Below are 20240 nucleotides of genomic sequence, written 5' to 3'. Positions count from 1 at the left end.
GTGACCTTCATAAACATTTTGACGCCCACCTGGAGACACAAAAATGCAGTGCTTTCAAGCTTGAATCACTGGCAGCAGCAAGCCGATCGCACGCCATTACTTTCTGTATTAGTTATCTCTGAAGCATTACCACTGGCGAATCTGAATGTAAAAATAGCTGATGACTGTTTGTTTCATCTGTCTGTTACTTGACACCGCATGGTTATTCCAATACGTATGTTTGCCTCTTCCCCACCATGATCTCCGTTTGGCTTCCCCTTGCCTGATAACTATTTAAATACATTTTACTAACTTTGGATTCCTTGCTCACTGCACTTCACCTGGCTGGGCAGGTCTGTGAGGGCTCAAGGGTTAGCTCCTCCACTTTTATTTTTCGCTTATTTATTTTTCAGCGACTGTTCCTATTAAGATAACCATGTTCAGAAGAAGAGTCTGAAACACGTAAATAATGGGAAGTGCTAATAGTAAGCAGACTGCTGTAAAATGTGCTGGGGCTTTGACTTAAAGGAAGAAAGCACAGCACTGTACTGCCCCTGATCAGGAAGCTGGAGCACCAAAGGTAAGGGGGAGGCATATGGGCATTTTTAAAACCTGGAAATGGTGACGAATGATGGTGTCTGAGCGTGTGAATGTGTAATTGATCTGATGAGAAAAATCAAACAGCATTTTTATATTTTTCTTCAGAGATGAGAGGTGGAAAGTCCTTTCATTTTGTCCAGCTCTTTTCTGCTCTCAGAAATGCAGGATAGCCTCTAAAAGTCTGTGTATGGAAAGAGACATACATATAGAACTGTATGCAGTGATTACTGTTTATAACACAACTGTTTGGTAAAGGGGGATGATTTTTGTTTTAAAAGACCACTAAATTGCTATGAAGCTCCATTTAATTGTCCCGCACATTGTGCTGTAAGCAACTTTAAGCAAATATACATTGATTTTATTTTCCAGATGATTACTGCCTAGAGATAAGATACTCCTACAAACTTTAGTGATTTGTGTAGGAGTTTGAAGGCATTTTTATTTCTTTTTTTTTTTTTTTTTTTGAACAAATAGGAAGAGAACAGTTTAAATATTTTATAGGCAGCAATTAGTATGCTATAGAGCCTGGAAAAGTAAAATACTTCAAATACCTAGGCAGTGCTAAGAGGTCACTATAAATGACTGTGACTATGACTTGTATCCAATTTTAATCACTGGAAAATTTCTTAAATGGCATAAGCTTTTCTGAGTCCAGTTGTTGCAGAACTTCTTAATCTGCCATCCTAAGGAACTACGTGTTGTTAGCCTAGCGCAGAACTCAGCAGCAAAATGACAGAAATAATTGAAATAGAGCTTGAGAATCCAAATCACTTATGCTTTTTTTTTTTTTTTTAATGGTCTGTGAACAGGCAATCCAATTAGCTCTGAACAGGGACAAGCATTCTAGCACCAGGCCAAAGCAGCCGACTGAGGCTGACTTTATAACAGCTGTTGTTTAGAGGGTCCCTTGCTGGTGTCCTGCAGTTGCTGGGGGGGAAGCGGGAGGGAAGAAGTGAGAAGAGATAAGAAGGAGAAATAAGCTTTCTGGTCAGGATCAAAGCCCATGGCTCTTTTCCTCCAGTTCTGCAGAGAACTGACCATGTAAAAAGCAAATGTCCTCGGTTAATTGCTTAGAGATTAAGACTTGTGGAAAATACTAACAAATTAAAGATTCGTAGTATCTAGGGGGCCCAAAACACCTAAATCTCTGTCCTTCTGTGCATGTCACTGGAAGGGCTTTTAAATTACATGCATATTCACAAGTTACTTAACAAAACAGTTGTAACAGGCAATCACCTATGTACTTGAAGGCCTCAGCCAGGTGGAGGCATGCAGGTGTAACTGTGTCACTGCAACACAAAGCAAAAGCACATGGAAATTTCACTCTGTAGCCTCTTAATCCCATCTGCTTCTCTGAAATGTTTGTCTCGTCTATGCTTGCATTACTAGAGCTGTGCAAAAGGCAAAGGAAAATGCAAATCCCTCCAAGAAAAAAAGCCAACTAACCTTATGACCCAGGCTGGGAGAAATAACACTCCTCTGCATCAATCTTTCATTTCTTTAGTCAAGCTGATTTTACACACACACACAAAGTTGCTGGCAGAGGGAAAATCTGCAAGTGATTTTTTTAGCTGTAGGCTTGGCTGTGCTAGCTTGCATGCAGCCGGGGAGGCAGGGCACACACAGCCTTGTCCACCATAAGCAAGTGGGTGAGTTCGTTGCTTTCAGAGCTAGCATGCATCACTTGAGGTAGGGTCTCGTTTTGGGACCTGCGGTCTCTGAGCCAGCTGACAGGTGTGTGGTGAAGAGGAGCGTAGTGCGGGCGCATGTGTGCACTGGTACAGAAGCTTCAGCTTCACATTGGAGAGAATGTCGTGCCTCTTTGATAAAGCCCATATAAGATTTTGGGTGGGTCAGTGGCTGCCGATACATATCAGTAGGTATATGTGTATGTGCACATATTGAGCTTGGTGATTTGTCATTATGTTGCTGCTTGCCAGGCTTTTATGTCTTTCAAGTGTGTATGATCAGAGAGTGTTGCTGAGACTCCTGTCTCTTGGCAGCCCCAGGGAAACTGAGGCAGTACTGAATCCATGTGCACAACCCTTCTCTAGGAGCAAGGTCTCCCTAACCCTGACCAAATGATCCTCTTTGGACAGGCATAGAAAAGAGATATTTAATTATAGTCTTGGGTTTCCTTATCATCCATCTTCTGTGCTTGCAAATAATGATATACACAAAGGCATTAGCTAGTAATGATTAATCTAAGTCATCTAGTAACAGTCAGACCAACCTTCCTATGAGCCAGTCAGGTCAAATAGTGATGCATATTTATTTTCAGTCTCTCACCTAGATACATCGCAATAGTTTCAGGGGTGCTTTCCCTGTTGCTTACACACACTGTCTGAAGCTGTTTTGGGAACTGTGACAGGGCTATGACAGAGCCAGGTACCCAAAGGCCACCTAACTCATACTTTCCACTTGAAAAAGATAGAGATGAAAATCCCTGCAAGTTTGGGGAGTGTCTCTGAAAGAAGTGTGTGTGGTTAACGTTTGGATACACCTTACCACGCAGTCAGCAGTATCTGGCAGCTGACACCTACTGCAGATCCTCAGTCTCAGATACGCCTCTGTCACCGTTAGCTGGGTCAGACATAAGCTGCTGCACCTTAACGTCGGCTTGGTTTGCCTTTCAGCTTCATTACAGACCCTTGTACAATTCTGCACCCTTCTGACGGCTTCTGCTCTGTTGAGGTATATTTCAGGTGTGATGACAACATCACTGAGGTTGCTGAGGGAGTGAGGGGGCTACCCTGGGCTACCCTGCATCAAGCCAACCATTGGCCTCTCTCTTAGGGAACAAGGGTGGATTCTGCTTCAAACTCTTGTTGTTTTCTTTTCTTTTTCTCTCTTTTGTGTATATCATTTACAGGATAATCACAAGAAACATCTTAGTATATGCATTAACTGTAAAATAATGAGGAAGTACCTTAGGGACACACCATTAAACCACAGCAATGAATCAATGCCTGAATAGGAATAGGGAGTCTTCGTTTCCCAGGAAAATAAATGAACCCCTGCTTCACATTGAAGCGGAAACTGGAAGGAGCTTCCATCTTTTTCAGGAGGAGACATTGGCTGGCTTTTGCTGCTGAAAAGAAGGAAAATAGCGTGGCCTTCTGGGATAATACATGGGGCACAGGTGGGTGGGCTCCCTCCTGCGCTCTCAAAGTCTTCCCCTACGTGGATAGCTGTCCCATAGCCAGCTTCCAGGTGGCAGGCACAGGTAAGGGAGGCCACAGCTTTTGTCCTTAAGCTGGAATGCCTCTGATACCATCACAAATGGTTGAGGTGCAGTTTGTCATTGCAGGAAAAATGTTAAGCACAGGGATGGCTCTGTGCTGAAGTCATACACTCTGGCCTATCTAGAAGCATGTATTATCCTGCTTGCCACGTGTCTTGCTCAAGAACTGAGCTCTCTTGACTACATTTGAAAGCTGCAGCAAGGTGTAAGTAAGAAATCTCTCTTTTTCTGTAGTCTGAGCTGGAAAACCTTGAAAACAAAAGCTTCCACTTTCTTTCCCCTGCTCTGGTGCATATCCCTATCTGCTGGCCTGATGTTCACCATCTGAGCTCTTGGGGTCTGATTCTGTATGTAGGGATGTTACTAGAGCAGAGCTCAGACAGCCTGGAAATTCAGGGTCTTTCCTAAAATCTCTTTCTCTAGACTCATATTGCATCATGCTGGATATTGTTAACAGATTGTATTAATGAAGTCCTGGCCCTGCCTTAATTTTCTGTAAATCTAGCAAAGGTTCACTTGAGCTGATGAATTCATTCTGGTGCAAATCTGGAGTAAATAAAATTAAATTTGGGTTTGGCTTTAATGTCCTTAGGCAGCTCACAGGGTATGAACATCATCCTTTGCTTCATGGGTGTGTGAAGATAATAAAACAGGGTATGTGAATTCTTGCCATCCAGTTATGGACAGTTTATTCAGTGACTTGCACCCTGTCATCCAAAAGGACTGCCTTAGCTGCAAGTCAAGGGAGACTGGCCATGGGTAGCAAGGCTCACAGTGCAGCTGGCAAGCACTGTGCCTGCCGCAGGCTGCCACATGCTGACATGCTCCTCAATGCCTTGTTGTGTCCCCTCTGATCTCCTGTTGCATGTTTAGGTGTGTCGTCCATAATGTGTGTTTCTCTGGGGTACTACTAGTTGCACTGGACTCTGGGGACAATGTGTTGCATATTGTTTTAGATTAACTCTTGAAACTGTTTTGGATTAACTCTTGAAACTATTTAGGCTATAAACCCTGATGTCTGTTTTGAATTAGAAGTTTTATTTTGTAAAAGTCTGTAAAGTTCTGTGTCTCATAAGATCTTTAGGAAGTTCTGCATCTTTCCAAAGTCAAGACTGATGTATCTGGAAGTGTTCTTTGGTAACATAGGCCAGGTATTTCAGGATATTGCATGTCCCTAAATCCTCTGGAATTCAGTGGGTCATAAAACCACTTAGAACTTGAAACAATTTTGAACCTACAAATGGCTTGATTTTTTTTAAATAAAAAATAAAGTCAGCAAAATCCCTGTCCAAACACTGCAAATAACCAGAATATATAAAAGAAAGGAGTAGGTGAGATCACCAGTAAAAGAATAATACTTGTTTTCTGCAAGCCTTATTTCCTGAGCATCCTGTGTGAGTGGGTGTGGGTCAGACTCTTCTTGTCAAGAGGGTTAAACCGTCTAAGTGTAAACTTGTCAGTGCAGATGGTATCAGTGTGCTGGAGCTGAGGGGAGGGCCAGCATAAGTGGGGGGTGGTTTCAGGTTCCCCAGCCCGGAGAGAGAAGTGCAGCATGGCTGGATGCAAGCTGCAGATTTCTTTGTGTAGGTCACAGAGGAGAATACACCTGGTTCCCTCTTGTGTCTAGCACACTTGCTGGTATCATTAGACTTTTCTCATAGGTAGGGCTGGGACTGTCCAGCACACTCCTTTACAAGATAACCAGGCCATTGCGTTTGTTCTCTTGTCCCTGTTTCTAATTCCCTTCCTCCCTGTCCTCTCCTGTCTCTAGCCGTTGCAATGCTGCAGCACTCTGTAACTCTCCCTCTGCTATGGAAAAATCTCCTTTCCTACACTCAGAAAGTAAAAACAAGCTTTCATCTTCTAAGACACGCTTGAGACTAAATGAAAGGAGGTGAATACCTATCTCATTAGCCAAAATCCTGTCAGTGCTCTGTGGAGGGACTGTACCAATGCAATGTCAGTCATCACCTCAAACTGGTGAGGAAGGTTTGAGTCTTCTCAGAAAGAGATAGAGGTGTCAGGAACCTGAGGAGAAGCTGAGGGCTTTACAGTAAGTCAGTCACCTGCAAATCTGCATGGATTTCGCTATATAATATAATACCAAACTACATCACCGTACTCAGCTGAAGAGTTTTACAGCATAAAGCTTCCTCCTTGCTCCTGCAGAGTCTTGCGGTAAAGTACCACACTGCACGAAGGGCAATGCGAAGACATTTTTTACCTTAACTGCTGAAGGTTAAGCTTCTCTTGTGGGATTCAGAAAACATAGATTAGGTTCCCTGGCTAACCACAGATGCTTTAATTGAACTTGGACAAATCAGTTGGTTGAGGCAGGGTCTTTGCTACTGATGTGTAAATGAGACATAAATCCTGCTTGCAGCAGGAGAATTTGTACGGATAAATAGCCATGAGGTGTACATGTACCATATTACTGGGGAGCTGTATAAATATCTCAGCGTATAATGACTGACCTAGTTACAGACAGTGGCCTTTTCCACTCAGACATTTAATGCCAAGAAATGCACTGTTTGGGTTCAGTTGCTTAAATGTCACTTGTCTGTGCTAAGTTCAAGTCATGGGAGAAGCATCATGCCTTTGCCTTGTGATTCTTGCAGAGTTGTGCTGTTTGTCAAGTGCTACACCTGCTTGTTGCCTCTGTTAGTCATGTACTATGTGCCTTTGACTTCCCCCCATCCTTTCTGTGTGTTACTGACTCTACAAAGGCAGTGGGTAGGGATCAGGCAACGGAAGAAGTGAGCAGGAGTGGCAAGGAAGCCTCAGTCCAAACACGACCCTTTCTGAGAGACATCTCCTTCTTCCAGACTTGACAGGACTCTTGGCAGGATGGGGCATTTGGAGGACATTGGGAAAGGCAGTCCGGAGAGCAGCTGGAAATAACTGTTGGGTCTTTGCCATTGAACCAGAAAGGGAAAGGTAGAGAGACTGGCCATGATTCTCCATGGCTGTTGCAAGGAGTCTCTGTTCCTTCCATTTTTCTTCACATGAGGTCTTCATCTCCCAGTGGCTGAAGGTTTGCGGTCTGAACAGAAGAGGTAAGCATTCCAGCTGGGGCCTGGAAGAGGTTCCCTCTGGGGATAGGACACAGAGCAGGATACATAACACATGGTCCTCAGCTACATATATTCCTTCTTTACATTCACGCTTCTACTAGATTGTAGTGACTATCCATTCTTATACTAGGTTGCGGTTGTGAATCTGATGAGCCTCTAGTTCCAGCTCCCATAATAACAAACGCACCAGCTTGAAAAGAGCTCACTGGGAGAAAAAAAAAACTGTTTTTCTTCAGAAAAATATGTTTTGATTAAACGAAGAAAATCACAATCATATCCATTTTAACAATATTTCCTCTAGAAATGTAATTGGAATAGATTTTTATGATCATCTGGAATATTTAGTTACGAAAACTTCAAAACAAGATCACACTCTCTATTACAACACCATCAGAGTATTGTTTGATGCAGAACTTAAAATGAATAGTTTCAGTTAATGTGGAATAACACCTGCTATCTCTGAGTTTGTGGCAGTAATAATAGACTATTTTAACTAGTAACGTATATATTACATGTTATTTTTCATGGCCTGTAAGGTAAAATAATAAAATTATCTGAAATTAAAAGATATTGTAAAAATCTGTGAAATTTGTAGTTAAAGTTCTCTTCAGAATCTTATTCTATGTGAAATTTCTAAGACAATCTAAATGAGAGCATTCTCCCATCACACACAGGCACATGCACACAAACACACAAGCAAACACATTTCCAGATGCTAATATTGTCCACAAGGTGGCAATTCAGAGTGCCAGCCATCTCTGCTGGTGCAGTCTGGGATTGAACAATGTCTGCCACACCACTCTTAGGTCTAGATAGTCTAGTTATAATTGCAGAAAGATCAAAATCACTGTGTCACAAATGCACTGCTATTGTCAGTGGTGAGGGAAGCCAGCTAGAAAATCAGCATTGCCCAGAGGACATGATTTGGTGGCCTAGCCATGTGGTGTAGCCATGTAGGTTCCAAGTCCCATTCCTTCTCATGTTGGTCTGAATGCCACACGGGGGTGAGGTTTGTCTCTGCAGAGATGTTGGATTTCTCTTTACTGTGGCTACAGTTACTCATGTAGCCTTCTGGACAATGCACCGGTGTCGGCTTAGGAAGTAGATGTATTTTGAGTCACCAATTCTGTTCTCAGTTATTCTACTGACGTCAGTAACATGACTCTAGATTTATACCAGTGTAACTGAGAACACAAGTTGGCTCAAAGTCAAGAACAGTGTCTCCTCTTCTCTGGCCCAGGACAAGCTGTTCAAGACACAATTGCTGGGCCAAATCCACAAGGGGAATGGACCCCGGTCTACACTGATGTGGTCCAGACACACAGTTCCCTCACCTTGCTGTCCAGTGCAATGACCAGTTGTCACAATACCTGAAGTCACCTTGTTCTGTGCTAGTCATTTCTGTCAGTGTTTGGGGTCTTCGATATAAGCCGGATAGCCCCAGTTCTCCATCCACCATCAGCTGGAGAAGGTGCTTTTATTTCAGTAAAGTGGTTCTTCTTCCATTGAGCAGGAGAACTCTCTGTGGCTGCCCATTATGACCACAAAGCATAAACGAAAGTGATCTTGCTGGATGAGGGAAACGGAGACTTGTGCTAACAGTTTTTACCTTATGACCGTCTTAATGCAGAATCAGGATGCCTTTGAAATGCCTCAGAAATGCCTTTCCTGATGGTTCAGGGAAATGTGGATAGAGTATCACTGTCTCTCTTGCCAGGCAACTCCACTCCTTGGTGAGGACGTTGTGGTCTTCCTCCCAGACCATGTGCCCTGAGTACTGATTAGAAAAGACAGTGTTTGTGGAGATGCCCATGCATTAGGGCAGGTCAGAGGGAGCACTTGGCTACGATGCAGCACAGTATGAGCAGCCCACACACTCTTGGCAGTCCAAGCAGCTAGCAGTCACCGCAGGGCTCTGGGTTTTGAGCTTCCTTGTGGATGGATGCCATACAGAGAACACCACATGAAGAAAGCAGCTCGCAAAGATTTAAAAAAAAAAATACCAAACTTCCCTCCCTCTCCCTTCCCTTCCCATCCTCAAGGGGAATGCAGTGCTGCTGACTTCAGACTGCTATGTAACTTGCAAAGGCACTGCCAAAATGCCACCGCGATGTCTCACGGCAAAACATTTCAGCCAAATACCAGCCCAAGGGGGGTGGAGGAACCAACCATCCCTTTCTGTATTGCAGCAGCACTGATGTCACACACTGCAGCCAACTTTGCTGGTTCACCCAGCTCCTGCCTAGTGAAAACAGTTGACATTCAGTTTGTGCCAGGCCAGGAATAGTCTCTGTAACTTAACCTCCTCATCACAACTTGCTAGGCATGTAAGAGAGCCCCTGAAAAAAGCCTCCTTTTTAAAAGGGAAGGGAGTTTGATTTCTGATTAAGCTCCTTGAAATCTGTACATTCATCAAAGCTTTTCCAGTAGCTTGTATCAGATGGTACCTACTGCAAACACCTGAGATGTTTCTCAGCACTTCCCAAGCAGTTTCAAATGTTCAGATTTGCTTTCTTCTATATTGAAAATAAATAGACTAAAATCACATATCCCAAATTTTAGAACTAGCTGAATCTGGAGCTAAGTTCAGACATTGTACCTTGCTTGCAGGCTGCCATACTTGTCCAAATAGATAGAGAAATGTGATTTCACCAGGTTACTAAACCAGCTATAAACAGCTTTTTTTGCCCAGCAGTTTGGAAGCTGATGTTATACAAATATAAGGAATAGTTAGACCAGTACAGTCCTGCTATTTCAATTCAGTCCTTGTAATGATCTGCATCTTGAACACTTGGTGTAGGTACATCTTTTCCAACTTGAAACATTACACTACCCAAGTGCTAATATTATGTCCAGGCAAGACAAGGATCTTCACAAGGGTTTCAGAGACAGTGACAGTCGCTATTCTACTTTAATCAGTGGCGCTGAGTTGTTTTTGTAACAGTGACTCCATCTAGGAAAATAATTGCTGAGATTACATCACAATCCCCATGTTTATTGTTACCCTACTCACTTTTCAGCAAATGTTCTCAGTTTACAAGGGACAAGATGTTTCTTCAGACCTCTGTCCATGATATCTGAAAGCCAAGCTTCCTCCTAGTTCAGGCATCACCACCAATAAATAGTGATAAGCATTGTGCCACTGGAATTCAGTCAACAGCTCCGTTGATGAGTGTGCCAGAACATAATCACATGCTCCCATGGCTGTGTTGGCTTCGCACAGTTAAGAGTACCACAGAAGCAGTAAAATTGTAATTTAATCTCTGGGCAAAGAGATAACCGAGTACACATCTCTGTGGCGAGGATGCCCTTTTACATTTCTCTGCAACCAAATGTAGCATTTTTTGGTGTTTCTTTGCTTTCACTTTTTTTTTTTTTCCAGAAATCTTAAAAAAGACTGTGGAAAGTTCCAGTTGGTACAAGCCTGTCCTTAGACTAACAAAGACAGCCTTACTTCCTCAGATAAGGTGTAGGAGACCATCCCAGAGGGCAAGCCCTTGTTGCCCCTTTTGCCAGTGTGTTTTGACTGCTGCTGACTGACACAGAGGTTTCCTTAGAAGAGCCTCTTCCTTCAGGAAAATCTACCCTACCTACTCCTATGTCCTGTTTGCACTACCTTAGTGCCAGGCAGTACTCCCTGTAGGAAATAACTATTGTCTTGCAAGTATTAGACAAGCTAGCCTGAAATCCTTGGGAGTGTCCCCAGCGAATGGGCAGCAGCAATGCATGTCTGCCATAGCTGAACTTTCCTTTAGCATCTCCTGATTCTGACTCATGCGCAGAGGCAAAAAGATGCTTTGTTTACTGCCCCTCACCATCCCAGCTGTCCACCTTTGCTCTCCTTTACAACAGAGGCAGTAAAAACAATGGGTTTTCAGGTCTCAGCTGCTTCAGTTCCCAGTCCAGCAGATGGACATCTGTCTGTCCTTGTTGCCAGTAGGATGTCAGATGCAGCTGGAGTGGAGGCACACATTTTCCTCTGCAGTCCCTCTGGAAGGGTAGCACATCTGGGAGGTAGAGAGCAGCAGGAAAGAAGTCATCTGTCCCAATCCCTCCTTTTAGCCTGGAGAAATTGCCCACCCTTTGGAGTGGGCAGACTGCTAGGAAATCATTGCTCACTCAGCAGCTGGTCTCTGGTGGGACGACCAGAGTGTTGAAGGTTGTGACTGTTTTTTGTGAGGAACCTGACTGCACTCCACAAGCTACCAAACCCTCAAATTATCGGTGTGGGATGGATACCTGTCTCTTTTGGCTAGAAATTTTGTAAGTCACTCCTGAAATCATTGTAAAATGTAAATGAACAAATGAGTGAAAGAGTAGAGCATGTGAGAAAATCTTCAGCTCATGCAAACAAATGCTTTTGTTTTTGAATTGTAGAACTCAAGATCAAAAATGCTGAAGGTTGGAAACATCCCAATACACTACTTCTGTCAAATCTACATTGTTGGACTGTTTTTACCTCCACACTAAAGATGGTCAGAGATGAAGCCAAATACGAGCATGAGAGGAAGTTCTAGAGATGAGAAGCAAAATTACATGGCAGGTATGCACCTGTATTTCCCTCTCATATAAGAGTTAAACATCCCAGCCAAGAGCAGGATGACCTTTCTCTGGTCTTTTTCTTTTTTTTCTTTTTTTTTTTCCTTGCTGTATTATACACAAAAATGTATGTAGGGTGGAGAAAATGAAGCTCAGTTTTGAAAAATCTTTGTACAACATAAAATGGAGAAGCTCTACTAAGCTCTTTTTATTCTGGTGTAAATCTACTGTAGTTCTGCATAAGTCATTGGAATTGTATAGCTGGGAGGACGGAATCAAGATTCACTACGATAATTTAAATTTATAAATAGGTTGCTTTTTTTTTTTTAATAATAAAGGAAGGTGAGGAGTGTTTTCATTTCAAGAAAGAACTGTCTGAGTAAACTCAGTTGAGTAAGCCTGGTTTCTCTGACTTTTCATACTTGGACTAGCACTGAGTCATTATGGGGAAAAGGCGCCCTTTCCAAGAGTCTCATGGAGACATGACAAAGTGGAATCATGGATCTGGGCACCTGGAGGGTCTGAAATCTGGATTTCATTACTCAGTTTTATAGTAGATTCAACCTGTAGATGGGGACAACCTCCACCTGTGTAGAAGCTGGATGCTACTGTAGATGTGAACTTTGCTGTTTCAGATCATCACAAGTAAATGAGGCAATTCTACCAGGAAATGGAAATACAGATCAGACTTTCTTTAGGGAATGGGTTTTATATGGTTCTTGAATATGCTTCTAAACTGAATCTCACTGCAGTCTAGTCAATAGTCTGCTCAAGCCCTTGAGTGTGAGAATAAGTATCTGAAGAGTTTAGAGAGTAAACTCTAAAGGGTTTTAGAATATACATTTCAAGTATAGCTGAAGGGTCTATTTTGCTTATATTCATTCCATCCGATGATTCCCCCACCCTGTCTTCAGGCTGATGTGGAGATAGATATTGCTGTGGACTCTGCCTTGATATTGTATCCAGGGATTAATGGAAGGCTCTGATATTTTATAGTTGTGTGGAACGGGTTACCGTTTGCTCTCATCAGTTCTGGAACTGAAACCAAATGTTCTCTGTGCTCCTTTACTGGGACTGCTAGAGTCCCCTAGGCACTCCTGCCTTCTGCTGGCTAAGTTGATATTAGCAGGCTCTTCGGTTTCAATATACCGACCCAACCATATCTGGATATGGGTGGCTAAAGCATTTTACCTCAGCAATATTTGCTTGGAACATGCTAATGCACAGTAAATTATTTTTTATTATTCTTTATGCTTTAGCTGCAGTGCCATTTTGCTTTCTCAAGCAACGGCTGTGCTCAGGGTACTAGTCACAGCAAAGCTCCAGCCTGACACAAGGAAGTTCATTTCTCTAGACATAGTATGGATGTACTACGACATTCTTTGTTGAAATAGGTTTTCTCTTCTTTCATTACTGTTTTACTTTTTTTTTCTGGCAAAAAAAAAAAAAAAGGCCAACCTCCTTAGCCAAACACTTGCACAGCACTCGGAAGTGTTAGTGGCTAGAGGTATGCAAGTGAAAGGACTTGAAATTTGGCTCTTAAGTCTTCGTTTAAGAACTAGAGTAAATAATCTAATGTGAAATAATCTTTAATGACACTTTCCAGTAACTAAACTATCTACTGTGAGCTACGTGAATTGACTGAAATAATTATTTTTTTTCATGTTGTTTAATGCATTCCTAGCATTTTTTTAGAGCACATGTAGGAGCAAATTAGTCAGTGACTGGTATATCTGGAAAATGCTATTTGTCTAATAGTGTTACTGTATAAAAGTGATAATTCATGTTTTTTGGCTTTGCAGAGGAGAAAGCTTCCTTCACCTGTTCCGTAAGATGAATCAATGTGCAGCAGCACTGTCTGGAGGAATTCCCTTATGCTTGTAAATTGCAAACGGCTGGAGCTACCCAACATAGTCATCTGCCTGTTTGACACCTGAAATTAATTGTCTGGATAATTCATTCATGACTCCCATGAACAATGCAGGGAAATAAGAAACATACAGAAGGACACAGTGACTCCTCAAGTATTGGGAGTCTTCTGGATGATGCAGACCGAGAGGTGAGCAGCCTCACAGACCGGGCTTTCAGAAGTCTGTGTGTGGCAGAACTTGAAGACTCTTACAATGAACCAAATCTTGCCATTTCACCTGACCTTGCCCACCAGTTCTCTGCTAAATTTCATCCAGGGACATTAAACCATGCCATCAAGCTAACAGCAAGCTGTAACAAGCTAACAGCAAAAAACCATGAACATACAACATGGGCTTCGACATTCCAGCAGTTACCAAAGTATGCTCCGGAGGAGAAAAAGATTGCTAAAAACAATACCCTTGGCACAGAAAGGAAAAAGCTGAATTTGCCAGTCCCTGGTCCAAGGAACAATAAACATGTTTCAAAAGTGTCCTCATTGATTAAGACATTTGATAAGACTGCAAACCAAGGGTCAGGAGGTTCCCTGATAGCCATTAAGCAGCCCATTAAAAATAGCTTTCAAAAAAGTAAATTAAATCATGGAAACAATATGGCTTGCGGGGATGACACAGCTATTTTGAGCATCCACAAGGAACTTTCTGAATTTTCTGAGGATAGTCAAGATAGCCACTGCCTTACTGGTAAACACGAGCCACAGAAAAGACATAATAAAATAGATCTGAGTTATTGTGATTCTGATGGTTATTATCCTGTGCTGACTGAGATGTCAAAAATAGCCAAGTCAAATTTTTCCCGTTCTTCTAAAAAGGCTTTGAAAAACAAAAATATGAAAGTTAATGAGCCAGCAAAAAAAGGTAATTTTCTTCACAGTGAGAATAGTGCTTTTGAATCATGGAAAGTCCATCATAAAAAATTGACTGAAAAACAGGAATTTGTTGATCTAATAACAGAAAAGGAAAGTCTTACATACCTTGAAGAAGCACCGTTTAATAAAGGATCCCACACAAGTGAACATAAATTGCCACCTGACCAGACCACTCTTGCCAAGAAGCAGGAGAAAGATTTTCAGATGGAGCCAACACCACCAGAAACTGCGTTCAGCACCCCCCTCCCAGCTGTATTTGTACCTCAGGGCACCCTCCATTCAGGAACTGAATTTCGTGCTGCTCTTCCTCCTGCACCCCCACCTAGGATCCATGTGCACCACGGTCCTCCTCGGCCACCCCCAGTCCCTCAGGCGCTTCCTCTTGCAGCTCCCACCCAGCAGAGCCATCCCCCAACACCCCCCATCCGTGAAGCCCCTCCTGTACCACTGCCCCCCTTGCCAGCACAACTTTCCCCCCTTGCCATGTCCCAGGCCTCCGTCTCACCCCAGTCTGTGTCCTCCAGGATGGTTTCATCCTCACCTGTGTCCCAGGCACCTCTCCCACCTCCACGAGGTCACCCACCCACCTTAACTGAAGAGGAAGATATCAGTCCCCAACAGGACACCGTCTGTCCACCCTGGAGGAGACCAAGGACTACAAAAGAGGCATATGAGAGGAGACAGACTTCAAAGGAGAAGTTCACAGCCAGCGATGAGACATGCTCATTGTCTGAACAGATGACTGGAGCCAAAACTGATCTGGACGTGACTCCTCTGGCTAAACAGGCAAACTCCCCTGGATCAGCCAGTCCCACTTTCAACATCACTGAACTCTTAACACCCATCATACCACCAAAGCAGGAGGTTGACCCCATGGAAGGTGAGCTGATCCCACTGACACCTCCTCCCACTGACAGCGTGGCAGAGAGGGACGATGAGGCGTCCGGATTTGGTGATTACAGGTCTCGGGATAGTTACAAGGCAAAAGCATCAAGTCTGTTATTCAACTTGAAGGATGTGCGTAAGCGTGTTAAAAGCATTTATACCCCTTCTCCTATGTTGAGGGCCCTGGAGAATAAAAATAAGACTAAGGAAAATATACAGGAGAATATAAAAGTGAATGCCTCATCGTCAACTTTGCAAGAAATAAGTAACACAAGTATTGCAGAGAAAGACGAATCGAATGATATAACTTCTGTATTGTCTGAATGTGTTCATGAAAAGGACAATAAAACTGATTTAACTGGACACTTTACAGACAATTACCTGACTTTGAGTTCACCCCAGACAACAGCGGACCTTTTATTTCACCAAACTGGAGACAATTTGCAGCAAGATAATTCAAAACACAAAGATCTGGTTAAAAACACAAGGGATAATGAAAACTGCCCCATGTTCAGGCATCAATCAGAAGAACCCAATTTAAGAAAAAGTCTGCCGTATCCAGCACTGAAGCCATACAGTAGAGGCCATGCAGATACAACAGCTGGGCAACCTGTGCAAAAACCCAGCTTCCAAGCTGAGGAAATTGAGAGACAGGCTGGTCATCAGGATGAAAATTTTGCTTTCAGAACCCTTCCAAGCCAACTCTCACCGGCAGAGGACGTGCCTTACAGTGACATCCAAAGCAACGTGGCAGTCAGTGGCCATGAAGCACAAGGCAAAAGAAGCCCCAGCTCTTCTGAGCAATCTTTTGTCTCCACAGTAGAGCAGCCTTTTCAGGAGGAGCCGTTTCCACTGGATCCCCTGATACAGAAGTCAAGCCTTCAAGAAAGCCAGCGGAGTAAGGCTGAAATGAGTGCAGACAGTGAGAAAAGCCATGAGGAGAGAGTGAAAGCAGCTGGGGAAGATGAACTGCAATATTATGCTTTTATCAGCCCTGGTACTGGTGCAGCAGAGAGTAGGGAGGGTAGGGTTACTGGGAATGAACAAAGGAGCTTGATGAAAGAAAAAATAAGGCAAGAGAAGAAGGAAGAGGCCAATGGCATGGATTCTGCTTCCGACAGCGTAAAGGACACCTCCACCCCGAGGTCTGAGGAGACGCAAACACAAACATCTTCAAGCTCATCCAAACCCTGTCTGTTTATGATCAAAGATAACACATTCAGGTCACCTCAGGTAATAAGGGCTGTCAAGTTGCCCCTGTTCAGGTCCTTTTCCCTGGATGATACAGTGAGCAACAGTTATAAGGAAATGGAAGGTAGACTTGCATCCTCAGCAGCACACAGCAAGCAGCCCCGAGACACGTTGCACGCCCAGGAGCGAGGCTGGTCAGCATTGAGGCGCAGAGGGCAGCAGAATGTGAGGGAAGGAGCAACTGATAAAGAGAGAGATGCCAGGGAGTCTGAATCTACTTCAGCAGCACTGGACCCCAATCTTCTGGAAGATACAGAGAGCTTTTCTTTAGGGAAGCTGATGGAAGAAGATGAAGAGACATGTGCTTTGTTAAATAAATGTGGGAAAATGAATGAGGAAAGCGTCTGCAGCAGTAAAGAGAAGTCCCAGATTAGGAAGACAAGACACAGCTTAACACAGCCAAATTTGGGTCTGAAAAATGACCAAGCAGAAAACAACCCCAGCTATCCCATAGAAAGAAAGACAAATTACTTTAAGAACCATCATTTATCTAAACGCAAAGGTGGTTCTTGTGCGAAAAAAATAATAACTAGGGAGACAATTTCCCCTGTGACTGGCTCCATATCAGAGGACCACACATATTCTCCTGTATCCCATGAAGTTTTAGAGGAAATCCTACACATGGAAGGTGGCCCGGTTTTGTTAGACAGTCTCGAATGCTCTGCTGTTACAAGCCCCAGGTCGGGAAGCACGATGCACTCACTAGTTGCCAGTTTACCATCAGATAAACCAACAATTTCTAGCCTTGGAGAAACAGAGGATGCAATAAACCCTGCCTTGCTGAACATGACACTGAAGAGCCAAGCTGATATTTCTGCAGAAGAGATACTTGATTCAACACAGAGACATCTTCTACTTGATTCTGCAGGGGAAGCTGAGAGATTGGAGCTCAGGGGACTTGGGGAGAGAGGAGCAGGAAAGCCTCCCGCTGTGCCACCAAAAACAGAAAAGGCACTGCGGCGGGCCAAAAAGCTGGCAAGCAGGAGAAAGAAAATGGAAGAGCAGCAGAAAAAACATCAGACAGAGCATACAGATGCTGTAGGGAGAAAGCCTTCTCATTCTGGACAGGCACTAGTATCTCCCTCGCCCTTGGGATATTCCCCTCTCTATCCTGCCCCTCACTCAGCATTTCCTCCTACAGAAACCAGTATTGGAAGACTCAGTGGTGCATCAGCAGTAAGCCCTTCACCTTCTTTAACCCAGCGTAAACTCCTCCAAGACCCTGACTCTGGCCAATACTATGTAATTGATTTACCAGCTGAAGTTAATTTAAAGACATTTTATGACCCAGAAACTGGCAAATATGTTCAAGTCTCAGTCCCTTCCTTGGAAGGGAATTTATACCCGCCCTCCTCTTCTGAAATTAGGAATTCTCCCTATGCCTCCTACCCTAGAGTGTTGCCTTTACCAGCTTCATCTGTAGCAGTGCTGAAGTCACCTTCTCAGCTCTCTGAACCTACATGGTTAATGCCGACTGTGCCAGGAGAACCACCTGAAGATGGCCAACAGAATTACAGACGCACTGAAACTGTGGATACCCAGCCCTATATTGAACCTGTCTCTTACTCCTACGGCCAAGACGCTGAAGAAACTCAAGTTCACTTAGGAAAGGACGTGAGCCCAACCCCAAATACAGACCTAGTGCCCCTCACTGATCTAGATGATTTTGTTGCTGAAGGGGTATCCTGAAAACTGAAATAACGAAACATGCCAGCTAGTGTTTTTAAGATCCATTTGGACAGACACACGCACACACAAGCACATGCAGATTTTATGTTTGTACAACACTATATGTCTGAACCTCATTGTGGTTTGGGTGGGAAGGAAAACGAAAGCTGACCGTGTTGAAAGATGTGAGGTGATGATCACTCTTAAGAAGTGTGAAATTGAGCAAGCCCCAAATCATCAGTGAGATAAAGGGGCAATGCCAGCTAAAAAATGAATACAACAGTATGAAGCCACTGCTTGCTGCTGCTGCTGCTTTGCCATTATGGTGGCTGGGATTGCCAAAGCAAGTGTCCTTTTGCCCAGATGGGCTGCATGATGTATGACAGAAAGTAAAACCTGTGAAACCATCCTGTCCATCCTATGAGACCTAGGAAAGAGTCTGCATCTCACAAACTTTCCTCACTCCCTGCCTTTGAAGTGTATTGACAGGTGGAAAGCCTATGGCTACAAATATGCCATAATAAACCTGAGAGTCATTTTTTGCACACACTGATTACCCAGATGTTATTGACAAGAAGATTGTATACTGGATGCACTATACAGCAGTCATATTAAAGAAACATTTAAACAACCAGAATACATTTGCAGCTGCTCTGGACTTCTCATATACCTTTGCAGTATCCACTAACAAGCTGCTGAATTCTTTATATTTTTTGATAATCTCCAAATATGCTCTTCTAGAGTCAGGGGTTATTTATAATTAAAATTTAAACTTCAACTTATCTTGATACTTGGCCTGAAATATTTTGGAAAGGTGCAAGGCTGAATGAAATCCCTTAACATTATTTAATTTTTTGTTAGGATGAGAAGACTTATGCTTATTATAATTGAAATGCTTTTTGGTTTGGTTTGGTTTTAGGCTCCCACTGAAATGCAGTGCTAACTTTTAAAACCTGAAAAAAGTTGTTTCTAATTTTGGTCTTATGCAGTCTGTGATTTAAAGAAAAAAAAAAAAGGAAAAAAAAAAAAAAGATACAACACATCCAAAGTACTAATTTCTAGAAAAGTGCTTCTTTGAATTATCACTATTCTTTGAAAGCTCTATATCAAACTATAACTCATCCTTGCTTAAGATCTTCTTTATCATCATAGATAGTAGAAGAACCTTGGTGAAAAATGTAATGTGCCTGCTTATAAATATCTAAATTTGGAGTATTGTTTTCCCTTTTTCCCATCTCATTTGCATAGTTTTCTCTAATTAAAATTGAAGTACAGGAGTTCAAAGAGCAGACATTAATGTCTGCAGACATTAAAATTTTTAAACAATTTTGACTTGGAATTCAGAAAATGCAGTCTCCCCTGTGACAGGGTTCGTTTTGAAAGAAATAAAAAAAAAAATGAAAATCAAGAGTGTTTCAGGAATAAGGATGGCTTATCAGGCTGTTATATTAAGAGAAATGGCACCTATTATGAATGTTTTTCTTCTATTTTGGTCACAAATATTTTACTAAACTGACATGGGGCCATTTTTGTTGTACTGTTACCTGCTTTCACTGTATATCATAATGCCTATCCAGCGTAGGGCAGAATGTCATCATGTTAAAATACTGAGAAATGGATTTATTGAAGTTTTCCGTGGTACATTTAGACAGAGACTATGTAATCTGAAACCCTAGCAGAGTGTGCAAGCCATGGTTTTGATTTGATATTACAAATGTAAATGCCCTTAACAGCCACAAGTCAAGAAGCAGGCAAGTGATCAGAAGACATAATAAAAGCATGCTGTCCAAGGGGAGACTATGGATACAAAGTATCTGTGCACAGACATGAAAAAATGGTAATTTGATAAACAAAATATATAACTGCATTAAAGCAAACAAACAAACCAACCTTTTGTTTGATTAACTGTTGTTCATTTTGTAGATGTCCACACTTACCCTTCTGCACCCTTTTCTTTGAGTTTCTTCTCTTAGTGTGGAAAGGGGGATCCTCCAGTATACAACTTCAAGGCATGTTAGGAAATCAGGGAGCAATTTTCACTTCTTGTGAAGGCAAACTGAAACCTGGGTGTCTGAAGAGGAGCCAGTCCTGACTTGGATACCAAATACTTTTGGCCAATCCTTTCTGTTAGCTTACGGGAGCTGCATTCACAGCAGAGTGGCTCTCTGAACTTGCACATGTTCCAGAGGGACTTTTGGCCTAA

At 42.8% G+C, this 20240-nt stretch overlaps 1 protein-coding gene across 4 annotated transcripts; it reads left to right on the top strand.

The window, feature by feature from the left end:
* Positions 1-220: 220 nt before the first annotated feature.
* C7H10orf71 (chromosome 7 C10orf71 homolog) lies at positions 221-19926 on the top strand. Of its 4 annotated transcripts, XM_067000429.1 has the most exons (4): positions 221-559; positions 6649-6879; positions 11275-11440; positions 13239-19926. In XM_067000429.1, the coding sequence occupies exon 4, from the start codon at positions 13415-13417 to the stop codon at positions 18056-18058; it is 4644 nt and encodes a 1547-aa protein (XP_066856530.1). In that variant the 5' UTR covers positions 221-559; positions 6649-6879; positions 11275-11440; positions 13239-13414; the 3' UTR covers positions 18059-19926. The 4 variants fall into 4 exon arrangements, with proteins under 4 accessions (XP_066856530.1, XP_013052860.3, XP_066856531.1 ...); XM_013197406.3 differs by lacking the exon at positions 6649-6879; XM_067000428.1 differs by lacking the exons at positions 221-559; positions 6649-6879 and adding an exon at positions 3566-4028.
* Positions 19927-20240: the final 314 nt, after the last annotated feature.

This window comes from Anser cygnoides, chromosome 7 (genome assembly GCF_040182565.1).
Source record: "Anser cygnoides isolate HZ-2024a breed goose chromosome 7, Taihu_goose_T2T_genome, whole genome shotgun sequence".
In the NCBI taxonomy this organism is placed as follows: Eukaryota; Metazoa; Chordata; class Aves; order Anseriformes; family Anatidae; genus Anser; species Anser cygnoides.
Note: the sequence above shows the minus strand (reverse complement) of the source record. Positions and strands in the feature narration are given on the sequence as shown.

Bases quoted from the DNA above. Each gene is read 5' to 3' on its own strand.
- C7H10orf71 (XM_067000430.1), top strand. From the start codon at position 13,415: ATGCAGGGAAATAAGAAACATACAGAAGGACACAGTGACTCCTCAAGT.